The 21867-nt window shown below is 47.5% G+C and overlaps 2 protein-coding genes across 3 annotated transcripts; one reads left to right on the top strand and one right to left on the bottom strand.

The window, feature by feature from the left end:
• The first annotated feature begins 12352 nt into the window (after positions 1–12352).
• LOC144145537 (uncharacterized) lies at positions 12353–15420 on the top strand. 2 transcript variants are annotated; one of them, XM_077677192.1, is made up of 6 exons: positions 12353–12655; positions 12719–12835; positions 13551–13649; positions 13816–13914; positions 14034–14096; positions 14357–15420. In XM_077677192.1, the coding sequence occupies exons 1-6, from the start codon at positions 12454–12456 to the stop codon at positions 15418–15420; spliced, it is 1644 nt and encodes a 547-aa protein (XP_077533318.1). In that variant the 5' UTR covers positions 12353–12453. The 2 variants fall into 2 exon arrangements, with proteins under 2 accessions (XP_077533318.1, XP_077533317.1); XM_077677191.1 differs by having other exon boundaries at positions 13798–13914.
• Positions 15421–15481: 61 nt separating this feature from the next.
• On the bottom strand, positions 15482–18017 carry LOC144145554 (uncharacterized). Its single transcript, XM_077677203.1, has 3 exons — positions 17654–18017; positions 17011–17150; positions 15482–16617 (listed from the first exon to the last, which is right to left on the bottom strand). Exons 1-3 carry the CDS (start codon positions 17977–17979, stop codon positions 15482–15484), a joined length of 1602 nt encoding a protein of 533 aa, XP_077533329.1. The 5' UTR covers positions 17980–18017.
• Between the last annotated feature and the right edge of the window lie 3850 nt (positions 18018–21867).

Below are 21867 nucleotides of genomic sequence, written 5' to 3'. Positions count from 1 at the left end.
TGCAGCCACAATCGACAGTATAAAAAATACAGTGATTAATAAAACATTCAGCCGTTGCTGTAACATTTAGATAACTACACCCGGCTCCATTAAATTATAACCGGCATAGAAAACTCTAATAAATCGTGCAGAAATGTAAATATTCAGTCAAAGAATTCATATAACTGCAACTTCCCTTAACGAACAGCTCAGTCCGAAATTCACATTTACATTCAAGGACCGATTTTTGTTTGGGGGCTGTGCCTGCGCCTTCACATTTTTGCGCGAAAAGCGACTATAATGAAGCGAAACTCGAAGTTTCCCGGCTGGTCGCTTGCGAGAGCATCTCAAGACGGCCTATATTTCGAGACAAATAACGTGTTCTGTGTGGATTTAATAGGAAGCGTGTATTATTATATAGTTGCTGCAATTGTGAAATAATCTGAGGTAAAAAAATGCATCGCAAACCAGGGAGCTTATCGGATTGCAACTGAAATCTTGACCGGGCTGTCGGGCGACGTGAAAGCGAGCGTCAGCGCCACTGCGCGGTTGCATCCAAGAAGCGCACGCGAGCCGCGGCGCCTTCGTCACACTTCCCTATTCTAGCCACTGTACTAAGCCGACGCCGTACCGGTTACGTCGGGCTTCACGAGATGGCAGTACTTGTCCGTACTGGCGCCCGATAAAGCACAGCACATAACAGCGAGCTGTTCGATGTCTCAAACTGTACCCCACCGAACGCAAAGTAATACCTCGACGCCAAATACTGTTACGTGCAGTTCTGGTGGAGGCGACAAGCAAAAACGCCCATGTGTACGAGAGTTCGGCGCACGTTAAAGATCCCCAGGTGGTCAAAAGTAATCCGGAGCCATCCACTACGGTGCGCCTCATCGTCTGTGTTGCGTCGGTGCGTTAAACCGTACAATCAATCAATCAGTCTGTTACGTGCAGTACCCTACTATCTACTTATCGCCAGACGCGGTTGCAATCGTCGCACGACTAGGAAGAGCGGTAAAAACTTCTGAGCCTACGTATCCGTGCAACTGCGTCGTGATGGACCGAGTGGCGTGCGTACGCAAGTGAAAGCCGATTGCCACTCAAGGTCTGCCACCTGTTCAAGGACAACAACAGAAATATTGTTGCCTAAAATTTTGCCCCAAGGAAGCCAAACTCAAGTGATTTGTTCGAAGGGCGCTAGCCATTCACCAGTGCTTGTGCCGCCTGGGCAGTGCGAGCACGTCACGGCTCTATAGAGACGGCCTCGCATGCACTAGGTGCTACGCTACCATCGTATCTAAATCGGTGTACGCGTGAAACATTTCTTCAAAACCATTATTTGGTTTTTTAGCACTCCACCAAGCATTACAGGGCACTTGTCGGGACATCGGGTCACAGGCAACTGCAGCGTAAGCCTCTTGCGAGCCGCGTCGTTTTCGTTTGCAGCCGCAATTTCATTCTCTGGGGATGCGAAGTGCTCGAGGGCAAGTAGACCGCTACTACATAATGTGAGGACGATTAATAATACATCTGTTGATGTCACCGCCCCGAATCGGGTTGAAACGTGGCAGACGATGCAGGCTGGTGGTTTTTTTTTTTTTTTTCGGCGAGGTGCGGGTGCAACGCGCATGCGCAGGCACAGCGGGCATTGTCATGGCGGTTTTCAGTGTTGCCAAGCGAAGAAATCGTCCGCTAAACTTTTCAGTGCAGTGTCCAGCCCCCGTGCTGTACTGCATGGACACAATGCTAGTATTCACAGTGCATTCCTCCGTTCGCATTTCCTTTCGAGTCAATAAGCAACCTGCCACCCGAGCAGTGGCGACGCACGTCCTGACGAACTGAGGGGGCCGCCCATCTTTTAACGTTGTATTGGTTTTCGGCTTAATAAAATTAGTCACTGTTTTATTGTTTAAATGGCGGAAAATTTTGTGCGAATTTTTACGCTTTTTACGAATTTTTACGAATTTTTACCCTGACGCAGAGAACAGCTTTGCGATCACTGACGTACAGAACAGGCTTCACGTGAACTGCAGGTAAGGTGGAAATGGCTGTCAAAGGAATCGAAGGCGAAGCCGCAGGTGATGACGGATTTACACCCGATGTAATATAATATGGCGCAGACATTGGGAAAAAAATCTTACACAGTTATTCTCAGAATGACTGAGGACTTTAAATGTACCAGAGGCATTGAAAATGCGAATGTATTCCTAACACACAACGAAGGGGATGTCAAAGAACATAAAAATTACAGGCCCATCTGCCTACTTTCTTTTACTTGAAAGTTATTAGCAAAAAGCGGTATTAACTGCATAAGTGACAGCTTAGACGTTAACCAGCGAAGAGAGCAGGCCGCAGCTTGGAAAATGTCTCCACTACAGACCAAATCTATGCTATTAAAAAGAAAATTGGACAATCTGCTAAACATAAGAAACCTTTATACTAGATTGTGTTTACAGATTATGAAAAGGCGTCTGACTCGGCGCACACCGCTGCAGTGATTGCAGCATTACGTGATGATGTTGTGGATGAGCCTTACATAGCGCTGTTACAATGTATTTCTGGCGGATGCATGGGAATCATTCTCCTTCTGGGGAAGACCAATATGTTCCCTAGGAAAAGTCTCAGAAAAGGGGGCACAGTCTCTATAATTACTTGCAGCCTGTCTGGAAACGCTGCTAAGGAGGCTTAATTGGTGAAAATCAGGGGTATACGTACATTTGGAACGCTTCAGCCTCTCAAGGTTTGTAAATGACATCAACTTGTTCATTCAAATATGACATAAATTGCATAACAGTCTTCGACAATTGTGCAGAGTCGGAAATAACCCCCCAAAATTCAAAATTTATGCTTAAGAGATATATACTAAGGACGCGGCTTCAAGGCAGGAGACGAAATGCTTTAAATAGTAAGTGATGAATAGTGCTGATCCAAATAATGAAAAAGAAAGAAACGTAGAATACGTTTGGGTTGGACTGCATTCGGTAAGTATTCTGAAATCTTGAGCAGTAAGCTTCCCTTGTCTTTAAAAAAAAGCCTGAGTACAGCCAATGTGTGGGTACTGCTAGAAAGCCTAGACTGGCCCAACAAACTATGGAAATAAGAATGCTAGAGTAACGCTTACATAAGGAAACAGCTGCGCGAATTCCGGAACAAAGTGAGGTATCGATATTTTAGCGCAATGGCTACCAACGGACGGCAAACGAAATAGGGAAAGACCAAAAGCGTGATTTAGGGATGCACTAAAAACTTTTTGGGCAAACAATGAGCTCGGAAAACTTACGATAAAATAAGCACACGATGAACTATGTTAGCAACTTCGCTTTTTATTGTTAGGGGATGGTGATAGCATTACCTCGGGGGGGGGGGGGGAAGAAGGGGGGGGGGCGAGGCACCTAATTCCGATATCGATGTTATTCCCTTAGGACGGCGTCTTACACCCGTAGTTTGGTACATGTTAAACTCCACAATTTCATTTATTTTGTTCACTTCGTCATGAATTTGCCTTTACCGAACTAATTCGTTCGCGAATCGGTTCGCCGCTAGCGAGATAGTTCGCGAATCGTTGTGCTGCTTGGTTAGAAACGGAACTGAAGCCGATAGAAATGACGCCTTATAAACCCTAACCCGAGCTTCTATCTAGCATACTATCTAGGGCCGCTTCCCAAAATCCTGCGTCCGTTCGTAACGCAGCACGTAGCTCTAATATCAGTAAAGGCCCTAGGGCCTTTACTGATTTCCTACCACAGATTACATCTCTCATAGAAAATGCCTCCCCTGCAATGCGTTTGTGTATATTAGTAAAGCCTACATCCAGACCGCAGTGAAACCCACCGATCCGTAAAATTTTCTAACTGTATATCACAATGGCATGCACTCACAATGGCATGCAATGACCGCCTCCCAGTACAAAGTTGCACTATAGAAGAGGCTCGTAATTAATTTTTCAATACAGCTCTACCATGTATGTTAGTAAATAATCCCAAGCAATTCTGGGATATCGTTAACCAAAAGAAGTATAGTTCAACGATCACTCCTAAAACCCCTGACGGCGTAACGGTTCCTGGTGATGAGTGGGTGGAGATTTTAATGATGTGTTCACTTCTGCGTCCTCCACCTCTACTGTCACCAGCATCTACTGGCATAGCAACCTCTTGAGGTATTTCCTATGAAACCGAGTATATTCGACATCTCTGGTATTTTAAGTAACGACTAAAAATACGTTACGTCATCATGTGGAGTTGACTTAAATTCCAAATTTCTCATCAACACAAAATTGTATTGTGTTGATATATTTCTGACAAAACTGTTCACTCAATTGCTTGAAACTAGCTGTATTCGGGATGACTGGAAGATCGGGAGGGTGGTTCCCTTGCACAAGTTTTCGGGCAAACATTCCACGCACAATTCTCGGCCACCCGCCGCGGTGGCTCAGTGGCTAAGGCGTTGTGATGTTGATCCCAAGGACGTGGGTTCGACTCCCGGCCGCGGCGGCCGCTTTTCTGATGGAGGCGATACGCAAAAACGCCCGTGTGTACAAGGAGGAGGAGGAGGAGGAGGAGGAGGAGGAGGAGGAGGAGAATAAATATTTATTGACCGAAGTGCTAATGGCAGGGCACTCGCCCGGTGGAGGGAATCGTTATTCCGGGATACTTAGGCTGCGACCTGCCGTCCACTCCCATACCTGGTGGTACAGGGGGCCGGGCGTTGGACAGAAATTGCAAATGGAGGGATACGGAGGGATTTCGGCGCACGCTAACATCCCCAGGTGGTCAAAATTAATCCGGAGCCCTCCACTACCGCGCACCTCATCACCTGCGTTGCGCGGGCGCGTTAAACTCTACAATCGATCAGTCACAATTCTTGGCCAAATTCATTGACTAGCATTTCAAGTAAACTCACGGAACATACCATTTATTGTTACGTTGCCAAATTTTCGGTGGACAATTCATTTTTAAGTGATTCACAGCATGGGTTCAGAAAATCATTCTCATGTGAAACGAAGATTGATGTTCCACTTATAATATTCACTCGGTTCTAGATCGCGGGTCGATTACGCACTGCAAATTTCTTGATTTTGCAAAGGCTTTTGACACTGTGTCTCATGAACTATTCTTCCTTAAACTTAATAATATTTACTTAGATGGCAACGTGTTTCTCTGGTTACATTGCTTCTAACCGTTCACAGTTGGTTACTGTGAATAACTGCGATTACCCTCTATGTGTCGTTTGCTCTGATGTTTTCCGAGGCTCTGAGCTGGGGCCCTTACTTTTTTGGATCTACATCAATGACTTACCGACTAACATTCGCTCATCAGTCCGCCTTTTTGCGGATGATTGTATAATTTAACGGGAAATAACTGGTACACTGACATTAACACACTTCAGTCCGATATTAGTGAAGTTATGGAATGGTGAAAGTTGTAGAGGATGAATATTAATATTAACAAATGTAGATGCATGCGCGTTTCTCGAACTAACTCTGTAGCACCTAACTAATTTCTCAACGAAGTCCCCTCCCCCCCCCTCTCCCCCCGAAACTGTCTCATCTTATAAATACCTTGGTGTGCACTTTAGATGTAACCTGTCGTAGAAACTTCACATTTATTATGACGTTAATAACGCTAACCGTATGTTAGGCTACCTGCAGCGCAATTTTTATATGGCTCCTAGTTCCCTAAAGTTGCTTCTTTATAATTTTCTAATACGCTCAAAATTAGAGTATGTGTCTTTAGTACGGGATCACGGTCAAGAATCACTCATTGCAGAAATTGAAGCAGTCCAAAGTCGTGCGTCACGCTTCATGCTTTCCAACTGTCGCCGCACATCAGGTGTTGCAGCAATGAACTTAATCCTTTATTTACCCCTGCTGGAGCATCGGAGGATATTCTCTTTCACAAAACATCCCATTTAACAAAAAATCTCGTTCTAAATCAAGTTACTGTCTTCGCCCTCTTGCATTTCAGCACACATTGATCACCAGTACAAAGTTAACGTCCTATCATGTGATGCAAAGCATCTGTATCAGCTGTTTTTCCCCAGAACTTGCGTTAGTTGGAACCGCCTTCCTCCGTCTTTTGCAGTGATAACAGATGAGACTGCTTTTCGATCTGCTGTAAGCAACCTATTGTTGCGAATGTTACTGTTTACGTTGTTATTTTCAGCTTGTATTCGTACTGCTCCTTTTCTTTTTCTGTTACAGAGGTATGCAACCCTCTGCCCTATGTAACGTCATTTGAGACCGTGAGGGTAACTAAATAAATACAGTGACTTGGTTTTTGTAAAGTTTGCTTTACCGCGCTTCGCTGATATAGTGCAGTGAAGCTTGCTTAAATGAAAAAGACGTTGCCTAGATTAACCATGAGACTGAAATGGGAAATAAACGAAGAAAAAAAAAACAAAAGGTAAAGAAAGTGTAAAGTCTCGACACAGTAAACTAGCCACGTAATACGTGGCTAGTTTAGCCACGTATTATTATTTAGCCACGTATGTGGCTAGTAAACTAGCCACGTAACACAGTAAACTAGCCACAGTAAACTAGCCACGGATAGAGCCTGAATTCTTAGCACTATCAGCAAATCCCGCGTAGGAGTTTCCTTATTTTTTGCCCCGATTCGACACCCTTGACTAACAATGTTTTCAGGAGCATTGGTAATCGTATCTTTATCTGGAGCTGAGATTCTGTGAGCCTAGTGGATCGCAACCTATGGGCGCAAGACATCTGCGGACTGTTGGGCAATTATTTACACCTACCTGTCGGCATAAACTGTTTATCGCTATGCAGCAAGAAGTAATCGTTCGGCAGCTAAAAATATTCTGCCATTCTGCCAATCACAGCTTTATGTCACAGGAGGAGGAGGAATCAACTTTTACTGAGCCCAAGAAATCGGTGGTGCGCGCTGGCACCAGACGGGGTGGTGTCACAGGAGCGCGAGGTAACATCTGTACTCTGCGACAGAGTATGTCCATTAACGACGAAAGTCCTTGTCTGTTCTCAGCGTGAGTGGTTAGGGTACGTTCGTGCAAGGCACTGCTGCCTTGAACTAATTATTATACCCCCAGCACTCCACTTGCACCGTTTTACGCGAGCAGGAGCACGGTGTCACTTCTACCATATTGAATTTTAATTAAAACACAACTGACTCCTCTAATTGCCCAGACTTTCTGTATGCGCTCATGTCGAAACAGGTGAGGACACACCCACGTGAGCGGCGTACGAGGTATCCTGGGGTTAACATTCATCCCCTTTTCTTCACTGAGGGATTCCTCTTTCCCTGCCGTGCTCCAAACAGGCAACTACGACGCCTCAGCGAAAACTGTCTCGACAACGAAACGCGGTACTAATCGCCATACTTTCGCGTATTTGTGTCTGCAAGGTCGCCAAACGCTTCCGTTAGCACCATACTAGGTGATTCAAAAGGCCGCTAATAGGACAATAATATTAGTAACACTTAAGTATTACTTTAGCCCTAGACTCACTGGCATTCTGTTGTGCTTCGTAAACAAAACATTCTGACGGCACTTTCAGGAAATTGTCGAGGTTCACTGTTATTTTTTAATTTCAGCAAGTTTTTTTATCGACAGAAAAACGACGTCTGAGTGTCAAAAGTCCGGTGAGCCGTCACTTTGCGTGTCCTAGTGCATATCCGGTGCCTTGAATGTAAACCCCAGCTTTCGCTGACAGTGTCATTGCGCCGCACACACCAATTTCCCAGAACCTTCGCAACAGCGAAATAAGGGTGGAATCCTACTGTGCTTTTTATATCGCACTGTTGCATCCCGTAACTCTACTGAAATTTCATCCGAGACCTCGGAACTCACTTGGAGAGATTTGTGGTGGCAGCCACGAGGCTTGACAATCGATTAGTTGCGAGCCAAGGTGCCGCCGCCTCGACAACTGCGCTCGTTGTGTTTGGCACGGGCCGTGGAGCCGAGCACAGCGTTTCTGCGCTTACCCCTTCGCGGGGTGCCGAGGAGAGGACAGCATTTGGCAGCGACGCCGGCTGCGGTGCTTCGGGAGGCACGATCCCCTCCGTTGATAGCCAGCTTGGCTGTCTCTAGGCTTGGCCGCCTCCGAACTAAGTAAAGAAGCTCCTCCCGCGTAAACTTCCCATACTTCGCTTTGGCTCCATTTGTTTGTCTCAGCTTCGCTCCTTTCTTTCTTTCGTGTGCGCCATAGCGAGTCCTTGCCGCCCAAAGGCGCTGCATTGCTGCTACCGAGGGTTTCAGGAATGAGCGCGGGCTCAAATGCTTCGAGGAGTACCGCTGCAGCCTGGAATTTCATTTCTGCTCCATTGTTCTCAGCTTGTTTTTGTGTCACCGGGACATGAAGTAACCACAAGGCTCCAACTCCCAAAATTTCTCTGGCGACTGAAGGCTCATTCAGAGTTTCACAGCATAAAAACCCCCGCACGCGTCAGCAGAAGCCAGCCAGGATGGGTATTATGATGGCACAAGCCTGGTGTATTATAAAAGGCACCTCATGGGTAAGTAATCTACTCTATAAAGAGGGGGACGCATTTTTGCGTTGCTTGCACCTTCATCAAAGCAGCTGCTTTGTAATACGGGTCATGAATACAAAACACAAATTTGCTCAGTTTAAAAGGTAGCTCACTCAATTTGGTAATTCACTTTGGTAACTTTGGTAACTCACTTTGGTAACTCCCTCAGCTCCATTCCAACCCCGAAAGACGTTTGTTTTTTTGCCAAAAAAAAGATGCAAAAAAATATAAGTTTCAAAATTTGCGCCACAGTGACGTAATACGGACAGGAATGACTTAATATGGGCCATCACTAAAAAGGGCCCATCTCCCCGCGAGGGGGACTCGAGTAAATGCGTCGCATGGGGGTGGGTGTATTGCGTTAACGTTTAGTGTTTGGGGAGTTGGTGGTAGTGAATGCGTTGTATCAGCAGCTTCTTGACGTAGTTTGAATGAGTCAAGGATATAAGGCGCGTTCGTAGCCTTTCATTCTGTGTCGGTTTTGTGGCGCAGTGGGAAGAGCACCATGTACCTCGCGTTCCGCCCACAGGTAGTGAATGCGTTGTATCAGCAGCTTCTTGACGTAGTTTGAATGAGTCAAGGATATAAGGCGCGTTCGTAGCCTTCCATTCTGTGTCGGTTTTGTGGCGCAGTGGGTAGAGCACCATGTACCTTGCGTTCCGCCCGCAAAGTCGTGGGATCGAAACCTGGCGCCGGTAAGTATTATTTTTTTATATAGTGTAGGGGGAGGGGTGCGGACCTGTTGTTGAGAGCGAGGAGGGTAGCGTGATGCGGGAGAGGAGGAGTGGGGGAGAGGGCGCACCTGGAACGGCTGTTGCGGACGCCGAGGCACGCTAACGCCGGGTGACATCGTGAGTTAAAGAAATGCTCTGCATTTAAAAACAGTCATCAGTGCACTTTAGCCTTCAATTAATACGATCAAACAGAGCTACAGGTCCCACTAGAATTGTCCAGTCATTGTTTTTCGGCGGTGGCTTAGGTTGGCGGCCGCAAATAACACAAACAAGATTTTGCGACGTCCCAGAGAAATCACCGGAAGGGGTTGTGCAGTCGCCACTGCTTCATACGTGATATGAAGTTTGCGATAAAATTCGTATCGTTGTTGTCTGGCAAATCAGTCTTTTTAATGAACAAAACTTGCCTTTTGTACTCATGGCCCCTTCAAAAAAAGGCATCCGTGGTGGTTGGTTCCCTCTTGTCGCCCTCCCTTCTCGGCGAGTCTCTAGCCCTATTTAATACACCACGACCCGCCGCGGTGGCTATTCTATTCTATTCTATTTCTATTCCGTTTTTCTATTCAATTTTTGGCAGCAGTGAACCGCAAAAAACTCTCCTGTGACCTTATCGATTGTCTGTTCCCAGAGCTGACCTATAGATCTTTGTATAAAGTCGGCTCCGGACATGATGTACTACGGAGAGTGAAGAAAATGCCAGTGCCTGGTGCTGTGGAAACGTTCTTTTTTAAACTGCATACTAATACACTCCCCGTTAAAACATGGATGTTAGAGAAGGGTTTATTTTTGCCGTGGGGTGCCGAATGTTCATTGCGTAAAAAACCAGAAAACATTGATCACGTATTCATCGACTGTTGGGACGCCGTTTTCTTTTGGGATGTCTTGCAGCGTACCCTAAAAAAAAAAAAAAAAAAAAAAAAAACCTTCCGATAACGGCACGAGGAATCCGCTATCTTGATGTGAAACCTCGTGTTTTACCATACGATTTGTTTTTCCTTCTAGGTTTACATAGCATTTGGAGAAGCAGAATGGATGTGAGAAATGCGGACGTTAATGCAAAATCGGTGGGCAACCACTTTGTACAGCACGTGTGCAAACTACGCGAAGTTTTTGTTAGGCTGGAGTATGATGATGATGTGATCACTGTTATGAAGGAACTATCTGTATTAAAAGTTCACAAAAACGTAACCGCCAGCTAAAAGAGCGGCGGTTTTATGTATGTTCCTTTTCTTTCTCAGCCCTGAGGGCTGATTGTGTAGTATTTGTTTTGTTGTGCCCAGACGGCAATAAAGAAAAAAAAAGCCGCGGTGGCTCAGTGGCTAAGGCGTTGCGCTGCTGAGCACAAGGTCGCGGGTTCGGTTCCCGGCCGCGGCGGCCGCTTTTCTGATGAAGGCGGAAAGCAAAAACGCCCGTGTGTACGACATTTCGGCGCACGTTAAATATCACCAGGTGGTCAAAATTAATCCGGAGTCCTCCACTACAGCGCGCCTCATCGCGTGCGTTGCGTCGGCACGTTAAACCCTACAATCAATCGATCAATCAAATATTTAATACACCACGCCGACATTGTTTTGCTTCGGCCATGATGGTTTGCAAATTGTCCTTAGATAACGGACACTTTTTTTTCAAGACGGAAGGGCATTAAAAGGATACATGGTCTCTAAAAATAAAAAAAAATACAGTGAAAAAAAAAACACAGACCCCCCGATAAAAATAACTGGAGAACTATGCTTTTTCACCTTGTTCCATTTCTTGTGCCTGCGTCTTTTTCTCGGGTAACTATTTTTCAAAAAAAAAAAATGCCTGTTCTAAACGGCGAAGGGCTCACATGGTTTTAGTGTTTCTCTAAAAAAAAACGATAAAATAAGCACTTTTCCTTCTCCTTCCGCTTTCATTCTACAAGAAGATGCATATTTACGGGTTCGCCACACTACTTCGAACTGTCACATTAAGGCTGAACGTGTGTTACGGTGGAACGTCGCGGCACTACTGAGAGTTTCGTCCTACAGCGCAGCGTCGCCACACCATGGAGCGTTGCATTGCGACTGAAGGTGCCTTACGCTGGAACGTGGTATGTACAACGGGCGTGAGACTGCTTCACCACGTTTGAAATTGCATTACGGCAAACGCTTTTATACTTCTGGCAGCCATGCGACAAAGAGTTCGACGATTTAGTTTGCGCCTATAAATTCTCATTTCTCTGCGAGCAGGGCGTGAGATAATTTTTTAACAGGGCTCGAGAGCTGTTACTGTACCGGTTTGAGTTCTCATGTTGTATAGCACCCCAGCGCACTGTAACGTCGTTTTTCTCTCCCTTGCTATGAATTAAACAGTTTTTAAGTTTAGCCTCTCGCTCATCGTCGTGCCACTGGAGGCAGCTCTTGCCTGCGAGTAGCTCGCCAGTCAGGCTACCTCGACGCCGGCCGACATCGTGGGTTCCGTAGTAACAAGTGGTTACGTTAGCAGCGGTGGATATCAACTTCGCGGAAATCACGCCGGGTTTGAACTGCGCGGATTTTTTTTTTTTTCGATGGTGGGTGCGAAGCTTTTCTTGACCGAGGGTTGCCCGTCTCCAAGGGATAGCTGGTAAAGAGTGTCTTTGCTGCGTGGGTTAACCGCGCAAGACGGTTTTGGTGCAGTGGAAAAAGGCAATACTTTGACACCCGCGAATTCGAAAGCATTGAAAAAAAAACCGCAGATCTTGGAGCTTACGAGGTGTTTCCGACGTAATGAGGAAGCCAGTGCTGTTAGAGGCGATACTTGCTGCTGAGCCTGACGACGACGAGCTATGGCAATGCGTCGATCTTATCAATGAAAGTTAGGAAGCGAGACGTCAGGCTGCAAAAGTTTAAAACTAAGAGCGCGGCATTTCGCCAAAGGTTATGTGAAGCTGAGGAAGCAAAAAGCGAGTCATACTCCGCATTTGCTTACAAGCTGATGGTCAACATGAAGAAGTGTTCAAGGAAGCAAAGGCTTTGGGTGAGCACAAGAAAGTGGATTAGTGTTGTGGGCTGGAACACTTTGACCACCGGTTATCTGAAAATGGGGAACATTTGGCGCAGGACCGGCCACGGGTAAATACTGTACTCAAAGCGGATGAATACACGACTTGCAAAATAACCTACTGCGCATGCGCGAAAAGCGCATACCACAGCGCCCCCTGCGTGGTTGGTAAACAAACAAAGCCCAGCCGACTCCGCTGCCGCAGCTGCCGCTTACTGCAGCCTGCGTCGGGGCTGGTCAGAATGCCGGCACATTGCGTGGCCGTTGGCTGCACAAATTATTTTTATGGCAAGCCGGGCATTAAATATTTCCGGTTTCCGTGCGCGAAGTTCTACCCGAAAAAGCGAGAAGCTTGGATAGCCGCCGTGAGAAGGAAGAACGAAGATGGCTCCTCATGGACACCCGGTCCCCACTCCCGCCTATGCAGCGCGCATTTCATTACAGGTAGGTCCACTTTATCACTGTCAGACGCGTTTATGTCCCCTTGATATAATATTTGATTTATAGGAGCGCCGTCGACATTTATGAGCCACCCCGACTGGGTGCCAACCGTCTTTAACTACGCGAGAAGTCCAGGCGAGGCTGGCGTTAAACGCCATTCACGGTGGATGAAGCGACGAGGACGTAAGTGCGGAACTTTTCTTCGCCAGTTTTTATTGCTACAGCTCGTTCGTTACTAGCGAACGGGGCATTTTTCTTTGCTGTTATTGTTAAAGTTCGTTAATTTCTGTGGCCGTGGCATATTTCGAACGATCGCCGCTTTTGCGCGTGTTGGTCTCTCTTTGCCGTGTGCCTGCGGATGTGAAACTCGTTTGAAAACATCGGTGGCTTAAACGAACGAAACAAAACCACGTTACGTAGGGGTGGTGGGACCCTAGGGTGAATGGTCCCCGCCGTGCCGCTGCTGCGATTGTGCGCATTGCAAAACTAGAACTGTGTGAACTGTTCACAAACTGCGGCGATCTGTTCAGGCTCGTAACGGGTAACGCCACTGCAATGCTAGCTGGGAAATGCTAGCGCTAATGCAGGGCTACCAGGAACAGTACATTCAGTGCGCCCCGCTAAGCATCATGCTGTTCGCAGCCTCGCTACTTTTTTTCATTTCTCGTTTTTAAGTTTCGCTTGAAGGCCGTGTTTTTTGTAATGCAATGAATGCCTTAAAAATACGGCGTGTTCAGAACTACGGGAATATAACACGCCCTTCTAGTAACTCTTAAGGTGTATTAGGTAATGTGAATAAAAAAAAACTAGCAAGTGCAATTTTTAGCCGAATTTTTATTTATTGTGCCTAGAGGAATAGGCTTTCAGATATTGATTCTGTACAACCTCGGTATTCTAGGTGGTGCAAACACTGAACCGGAGCACCCAAAACAAGATGAGAATGCACTGCCCAGCACACCACAGCCTGTTCACACAGGGCTCCGCCAAGACGACACAGGTACTGTTTGACAAGTGTTCATTTATTTAACCAGAAGGAAGGTTTGGATCGCAACCTTGGTATTTTGTTTATGCCTTGTTGCAGTGAGCACTTGCTTGCATCACAACGTATTGTTTTTCAGACTACGATGTCTTTGACATGTGTGCAGGTGAATTTTGTGGTGCAGGTGCTGGAAATGGCGTATTGCAAACCAGGAACACGGATGAAAATGGCCTGCTCAGCACACTACAGCCTGCACTTTCAGGAACCTGCCGGGAGGAGACTGGTATTTAATTTGTTACCTCATTATAACATTTGTCTGCCTCACATTAGCTAGCTGTGCTATACTTACTTACTTGGAGTGATTGAACTTGCGCAAATTTCTCGGTTGTTTTTTCTGTGCAGGAGAGCCCAGTGACGAGGTGTCTGCTGCACCCCCGGTGCATTGTCCTAGTGCTGCTACTTCGGGTGAGTGCGATTCTCCTCTTCCTGCTTGGAATTGAGTAGCCGGCATATTACTATTAACCCGCATAACGTATACTAGGCCCATAGTACTAGAAAAAAGTAAATTCATTCATCCGGCCAGTGTTTTTGCTGTGTGTGTTAGCACGCTTATTCAGGAATAATACATTTGAGCAGAAAAAACAAGCTTTAGAGAATTCTAGCGCAATATTATTTTCGGAATGCATTAATAGCTTCTGTATGTTTGTCTTTTTTTCAATGTGTAGATGTTGCTGATTGTCGTTGCCGGGACTGCAATTGTGGGCAGATCAAGCTGTCGGAGGAAAAAATTGCCCAGCTACAAAGTGCGATCATCACACTAAAAGAGAAGAACCGAAGGCTTGAGGGACGACTTCACCACGCCGAGTCGCGACTCCTGAACCTGAGCATACTCCAAAGTTGTTCCAAGTGTCGCTCATACACCGGCCTTCCGAATGTTAAGGTATTTGAGGCTCTGTTCAAGTACTTGGAACCCCGTGCCAGGAACATGACGTACTGGGGCTCTGACGACAAAAAGCAAGGCGAGACACGTGGTCGGCCAAAAGAAATTGACCTCAGAAATGAATTTTTCATGGTGTTGGTCCGCCTGAGGACTGGGATGTCCACCGAAGAGGTGGCGAGAAATTTCATGCTTTCTGAAAGTCAGGTCAGCAGAATATTTTCGACATGGATCAACTTTCTCCAAAGGGAACTACGAAGGCTGACTAATATTCCTCCGAAAGAAGATATGGCGCAACATCTTCCCAAATCTTTTAAAGGGTTTGAGGATACTCGTCTTGTCCTTGATGCGACTGAAGTTCGCATTCAGAGGTCCTCTTTGTTGAAAGCACAGCGTCAGACCTTCTCTAGATATAAGCATTATAACACCTACAAGGCACTTCTTGGCTGCACCCCGGACGGCTATGTTGCTTTTGTGTCTCGGCTCTGGGGTGGCTCCGTTTCAGACAAAGCCATCCTAGAGAGCAGTGGACTCATGGATCTGCTGGAGGAAGGAGACGCGATAATGGTTGATAAAGGTTTTACGTTTCCTCACTTGCGACTAGGTATAACGGTTCACCGACCCCCCTTTCGTGAACGACACGAAAGGCAAATGCCTGCTGAGGCAGTTTACGAGACGCGCAAGATTGCAAGTGCTAGGGTGCATGTTGAACGAGCGATAGGTCGAGTGAAGACCTTCAGAATATTAAAGGGAGCCTTTCCCATTACAATGCTCGACATTGCTGAACAGGTGTTCCAAGTGTGCTGCTTCCTCGCGAACTTCAAGCCTCCTCTAATAAAAGCAGCAGAATGATGCAAGAGAGCGTAACGCGTCAAAAATAAAGTACAGCATTTATGTTTGTGTTTGAAACGTTTCACATCAGCTTCTTTATTTTCAACTTCAAACTGCCCGCTGGTTGGCTCACAAAGAAGCCACTGCGGACTTTTTTAAATGAGACATACGCTCCAGACGTGTACAAAACACCGAGCCTCCTTATTCTTTGCGTCAGAAGCTCTGGAATGAACGCATGAAGCATGAAGTGATGCAGTGCGGGCAGCATTTCGTTTTGCCAGAAGCTTTGATTAAACGAAATGCGCTCGACATGAATGTTTGCAGGACTTCCATCTTCCCCTTCCGTCCATATGGCAAAGTCGCACCACATGTGGCCTGTCACAGCCATCTGCCCTTGTACTTGGTAATAGTACTCGTGGTTTGTCTTCAAAGATGCCACGCCATCTTTCAGAGCACAGCAAAACTTCCTGTACTTGCAGGCGTCCTTTACGGTCATCCCTTTCTTGGATGGCAGGCACTTGACCTCTAGCAGGCCTTCCCCACCATCAATCCTGACTAGCCTGTCAGGTGATGCCGCTAATAATGGGTGCTCTTTGTGAATATGTAGTCCAGTTTCAAAAACCTCGACTTCTACATCCATGCTTCTCATTAGTTGGACATAGGCTGCCACAGCGTCTTTCTCATGGTCCCGGCCATACACCATAGCCTCTGACACCGCTCTGTCACTGGGGTAGAGCAGCGTTTTCAGCAGGCCCACAGGCTTCGTACAACAGCAAATTCTCTTGAAGGCTGAAGCTGTCAGTCGTCCCGTCCTCTGAACGAACCATTGCTTGTTATTAGCTTGGCCCATTGTGGCTGCACAAATCTCTGCTATTTGCCTCTCCGGCAGTGGCTTCATTGAGGCCAAGTAGTTTTGTATTACTTCTTGTGAAGGCTCACTCCACAGGTCATCAGTGTCCTGCAGTTCCACCTGCGCATCAGGTGCCTCCTCGGCTGCTGGTGGGTGCGTATCGCTGGGACAGAGGTATCTCAAAGCATGCAATGCTGGGAATGCAGCTTTCAGGTCATCTTGGAGTGTTTTGATGCTGTCGGGGGGCAACGGTTCCAGCTTCTCGCAGGGGTCGTACTGCCTTGGGCGTGCTGGAAGCATTGGCTTGTTGATGACGTGCCGTCTGAATCCTATCTCTGTAAGAGGAAGTCGCGGTGCTGGCTTCTTGGCTGTAAAAGAAATAAAGCACTGTTTATGCAATATCCAGCGTTCATGCGAAGCAAGTATCCACACCCTTGCTCTTGTTAAACTGAAATCAATAAATGGTGAAAATGACTGCAGTTTCATGCTGTCGTGGATTTTTCATGATACGCATGCTACCACTCGTTGACTCACACTAGTCCTTTTGACAGCACAAGCATTTTTGCTTAGATGCAAAAAAAAACATGCAAATAAAAATAAACATCACTTTAATACTGCTAGAAAAACACATTTTTAACACAGAGTGGCTGATGTGCATACGTGATTGCATGGAGTAAAAGATAGAAATGACGTGCAATGCATCAACCTAACAACAGAGGGGTATTTGGTGCAAGACATGCATATGGTAAAACAGGTCATACCTTCTGCAGGCACAATCCACGCGCATGGTACATCAGTGCACGATACTCCGCTCTCGTCGTCTCCTTTTCGTCTCCTTTTCGTCGTCTCCTCGGCAGCAGCAAAAAGAACGGCGGCGACGTGTTGGCAGCTCTCGCTGAGTCTGAAATCAAGAACGCACAATGAGGCATTCTGACGAGGCATACTGCATTATTACGCTCTGAAAATGGTAAAACAACCAAGTTCGCTGGAATATTTTATGTGTGGCTTCCCCTAAAGCTGCGCTTCTCCGTGCACACGAAGCAGAAATCGCCCTGGCAGGATTGCAAAATCTCTGATCTGTAGTACTGATTAAAAAAAATAAAGGCTGCCCTCATTCAAATCCAGACACTGTACTCGCTAGCACACTTCTAGAAAACAACCCCGCCACCGCAAATGAAAGCGAGGTATCCCGACAGCCAGGACCGAAATCCAGCTCGTTTTCTCAAGTACAGAACATACTTCCAGCGAAAGTGACCGCAGCGAAAGTTGCACAAGTGACCGCGGTGAATGAAATAAAAAGAAAGTAGGAAAGGATGTAGCCATTCTCAACAGCTAACATAACGTATATTGATTAGGGTGAATACATTACGAGAGCGACTGCAAAAAAGGTACAAATATACTTGCCCTGCCACACAACCGCAGTGAGCTCCCACGATGAGGCCAGTCGCCCGCTTAAACCACGCCGACACGACGTACACCTCACTCTTCATCGATGGCACACACGCCGCTCGTACAAGGCTGTGTTCTGCGTCTTCTGTATTCAAGTTCATCATTAGGTTGTGAACGTGTCCCTCGTCTTTCAAGAGTCTGCCTCGGTGCGCCTGACTGATAGTCGGCGTTGTCGAGTGCAAGTACTGCCACACGCCGTCCTCGGTAATGTTGCTCGTTGAGACGTCCGCCACCCACCCGGTAGGGCAAAATGGAAACGGAATAAAATCTTCCTCGATCATTACGAACAACGCAGTGGTAATCTAACAAAAGCACAAAGCGCGACAACCATAACCAGGCACAGCATCGACCAAGGCTTTGCTACGTTTTGTTTTGAAACCGCGCACTCTCGCACCCAAAACGCCGCGCTGGTTCAACTTTTTGCCACGGGCGGCGCGCACTATTTTGCAAGTCGTGTATTCTCTCTCGAGTTTGTCGCACGGCATGAGGTAGGAGCGAAGGGCGTCCAGGGATGTTTCAGGCAGAGGCTTGAGAGGTCAAGACTGAAGGGGAGAACTTTTCAGGAAAATGGCAACACTCAAGACAGTGAAACACCGAAAAATTAACCTGACAGAGAGAAAAAAAAACTGACACCGAGGCCCAGCGCAGGAAAAAGGTGTTTGAAGAGCGAAAGCGGCCTGCGTGCTTCAGCTGCGGCTAAACAGGGTTTCTCACCGCGAGTTACGAAAACGGAAGCTCGCTTTCCACCTGATGGACAAGAGTCACGGAAGCGTGGAGCTGTTGGAGTCTCACACCCGCGGCTTCGTATTTAACGGCAAAGCGCGTCAAGTGCTGCGTGATTAGACGGTGACGGCAGGCGTTGTTCACTCTCCGTATGTCCATCCGAACCAGTTAGCAGGAGCGAGTGTGTGGGCGAAGCAGGTCTCACGGGCGCGAAGCGTCTGCCCACCGATTGCTAAGGTTAGCATCGATGCCCCCCTTGGCGTACTAGACACACATACAGCTGTTTCTGCGGGCTTACTACCAGAACAGGACCCACGGAGCTGTTGTGTGAGAAGGGCCTCATTTTCGAGGAGTGGATACCTCCGGCGCTTATACGCTCGTAGCGAAGGAGACTCACCAGAAGCAGAAATCGCATTACAGGAGTCGTTACTGTCAGTAAGTTTGTGTGTGTGCGTGTGCGTGCGTGTGTGTATGTGGGTGTGTGTGAACAGTCCGCCACACGCTCACCAGAAGCAGAATCCGCATTACAGGAGCCGTTACTGTCAGTAAGTTTGTGTGTGTGCGTGTGCGTGCGTGTGTGTATGTGGGTGTGTGTGAACAGTCCGCCACACGCTCACCAGAAGCAGAAATCGCATTACAGGAGTCGCTACTGTCAGTAAGTTTGTGTGTGTGCGTGTGCGTGCATGTGTGTATGTGGGTGTGTGTGAACAGTCCGCCACACGCTCACCAGAAGCAGAATTCGCATTACAGGAGTCGTTACTGTCAGTAAGTTTGTGTGTGTGCGTGTGCGTGCGTGTGTGTATGTGGGTGTGTGTGAACAGTCCGCCACACGCTCACCAGAAGCAGAATTCGCATTACAGGAGTCGTTACTGTCAGTAAGTTTGCGTGTGTGCGTGTGCGTGCGTGCGTGTGTGTGCGTGCGTGTGAACAGTACGCCACACGCTCACCAGAAGCAGAAATCGCATTACAGGAGTCGTTACTGTCAGTAAGTTTGTGTGTGTGCGTGTGCGTGCGTGTGTGTATGTGGGTGTGTGTGAACAGTCCACCACACGCTCACCAGAAGCAGAAATCGCATTACAGGAGTCGTTACTGTCAGGAAGTTTGTGTGTGTGCGTGTGCGTGCGTGTGTATGTGGGTGTGTGTGAACAGTCCGCCACACGCTCACCAGAAGCAGAAATCGCATTACAGGAGTCGTTACTGTCAGTAAGTTTGTGTGTGTGCGTGTGCGTGCGTGTGTGTATGTGGGTGTGTGTGAACAGTCCGCCACACGCTCACCAGAAGCAGAATTCGCATTACAGGAGTCGTTACTGTCAGTAAGTTTGTGTGTGTGCGTGTGCGTGCGTGTGTATGTAGGTGTGTGTGAACAGTCCGCCACACGCTCACCAGAAGCAGAAATCGCATTACAGGAGTCGTTACTGTCAGTAAGTTTGTGTGTGTGCGTGTGCGTGCGTGTGTGTATGTGGGTGTGTGTGAACAGTCCGCCACACGCTCACCAGAAGCAGAATTCGCATTACAGGAGTCATTACTGTCAGTAAGTTTGTGTGTGTGCGTGTGCGTGCGTGTGTATGTGGGTGTGTGTGAACAGTCCGCCACACGCTCAGCAGAAGCAGAATTCGCATTACAGGAGTCGTTACTGTCAGTAAGTTTGTGTGTGTGCGTGTGCGTGCGTATGTATGTGGGTGTGTGTGAACAGTCCGCCACACGCTCACCAGAAGGAGAATTTGCATTACAGGAGTCGTTACTGTCAGTAAGTTTGTGTGTGTGCGTGTGCGTGCGTGTGTATGTGGGTGTGTGTGAACAGTCCGCCACACGCTCACCAGAAGCAGAATTCGTATTACAGGAGTCGTTACTGTCAGTAAGTTTGTGTGTGTGCGTGTGCGTGCGTGTGTATGTGGGTGTGTGTGAACAGTTCGCCACACGCTCACCAGAAGCAGAATTCGCATTACAGGAGTCGTTACTGTCAGTAAGCTTGTGTGTGTGCGTGTGCGTGCGTGTGTGTATGTGGGTGTGTGTGAACAGTCCGCCACACGCTCACCAGAAGCAGAATTCGCTTACAGGAGTCGTTATTGTCAGTAAGTTTGTGTGTGTGCGTGTGCGTGCGTGTGTGTATGTGGGTGTGAGTGAAGAGTTCGCCACACGCTCACCAGAAGCAGAATTCGCATTACAGGAGTCGTTACTGTCAGTAAGTTTGTGTGTGTGCGTGTGCGTGCGTGTGTGTATGTGGGTGTGTGTGAACAGTCCGCCACACGCTCACCAGAAGCAGAATTCGCATTACAGGAGTCGTTACTGTCAGTAAGTTTGTGTGTGTGCGTGTGCGTGCGTGTGTATGTGGGTGTGTGTGAACAGTCCGCCACACGCTCCCCAGAAGCAGAATTCGCATTACAGGAGTCGTTACTGTCAGTAAGTTTGTGTGTGTGCGTGTGCGTGCGTATGTATGTGGGTGTGTGTGAACAGTACGCCACACGCTCACCAGAAGCAGAATCCGCATTACAGGAGCCGTTACTGTCAGTAAGTTTGTGTGTGTGCGTGTGCGTGCGTGTGTGTATGTGGGTGTGTGTGAACAGTCCGCCACACGCTCACCAGAAGCAGAAATCGCATTACAGGAGTCGTTACTGTCAGTAAGTTTGTGTGTGTGCGTGTGCGTGCGTGTGTGTATGTGGGTGTGTGTGAACAGTTCGCCACATGCTCACCAGAAGAATTCGATTACAGGAGTCGTTACCGTCAGTAAGTTTGTGTACGTGCGTGAGTGTGCGCGCGCGTGGACGTGTGTGCGTGCATGTGTGTGCGTGTGCGTGTGTGCGTGTGTGTGTGTGTGTGTGTGTGTGTGTGTGTGTGTGTGTGTGTGTGTGTGTGTGTGTGTGTGTGTGTGTGCGTGTGTGGAGCTAACTGGTAGAACTCTTAAATTAGGTCTCAGCAACCTACTCGCTCATGCCGCGTTGAGATATTGCCGAGTTACCTACAAGGAGGCTGGCGTCAAATGCGGAAGTACTTTAAGAACACTCCTATGTTAGCCTATCTTTTATACTGTGCTCCGATGCAGTGCTTTTGTGCATATATAAATGTAGCAACTCACGAATGATTACTTCTTAAGCGACAAAAACTACAGGGACATAGAATGAGACAGGGACACGCGCTATGTCCCTGTCCCATTCGCTATGTCCCATACGGAGTCCCATACGAAGTCCCATACGGAGGGACTTCGGCGCACGTTAAAGAATCCGGAGCCCTCCACTACGGCGCGCCTCATCGCCTTGATGAGGCGATGAGGCGCGCCTTGATTATTGATTGATCACCTTGATTATTCCCTAAATGAAACTGCAACTCACAGCTCAAATCGAATTTCGCTTGATTTTCGCTTGATGGTGGTGTGCGCACGGGTGGACGCGGACGGACATTGGGAGGTCCTAGGTACTCCGCACCGTTACAGGCGAGCGAGTAAGCCGTTT

This window comes from Haemaphysalis longicornis, unplaced genomic scaffold (assembly GCF_048455015.1).
Source record: "Haemaphysalis longicornis isolate Haplotype H1 unplaced genomic scaffold, Haemaphysalis longicornis Haplotype H1 scaffold_1, whole genome shotgun sequence".
Lineage (NCBI taxonomy): Eukaryota > Metazoa > Arthropoda > Arachnida > Ixodida > Ixodidae > Haemaphysalis > Haemaphysalis longicornis.
This window is presented reverse-complemented; position numbering and strand designations above follow the sequence as displayed.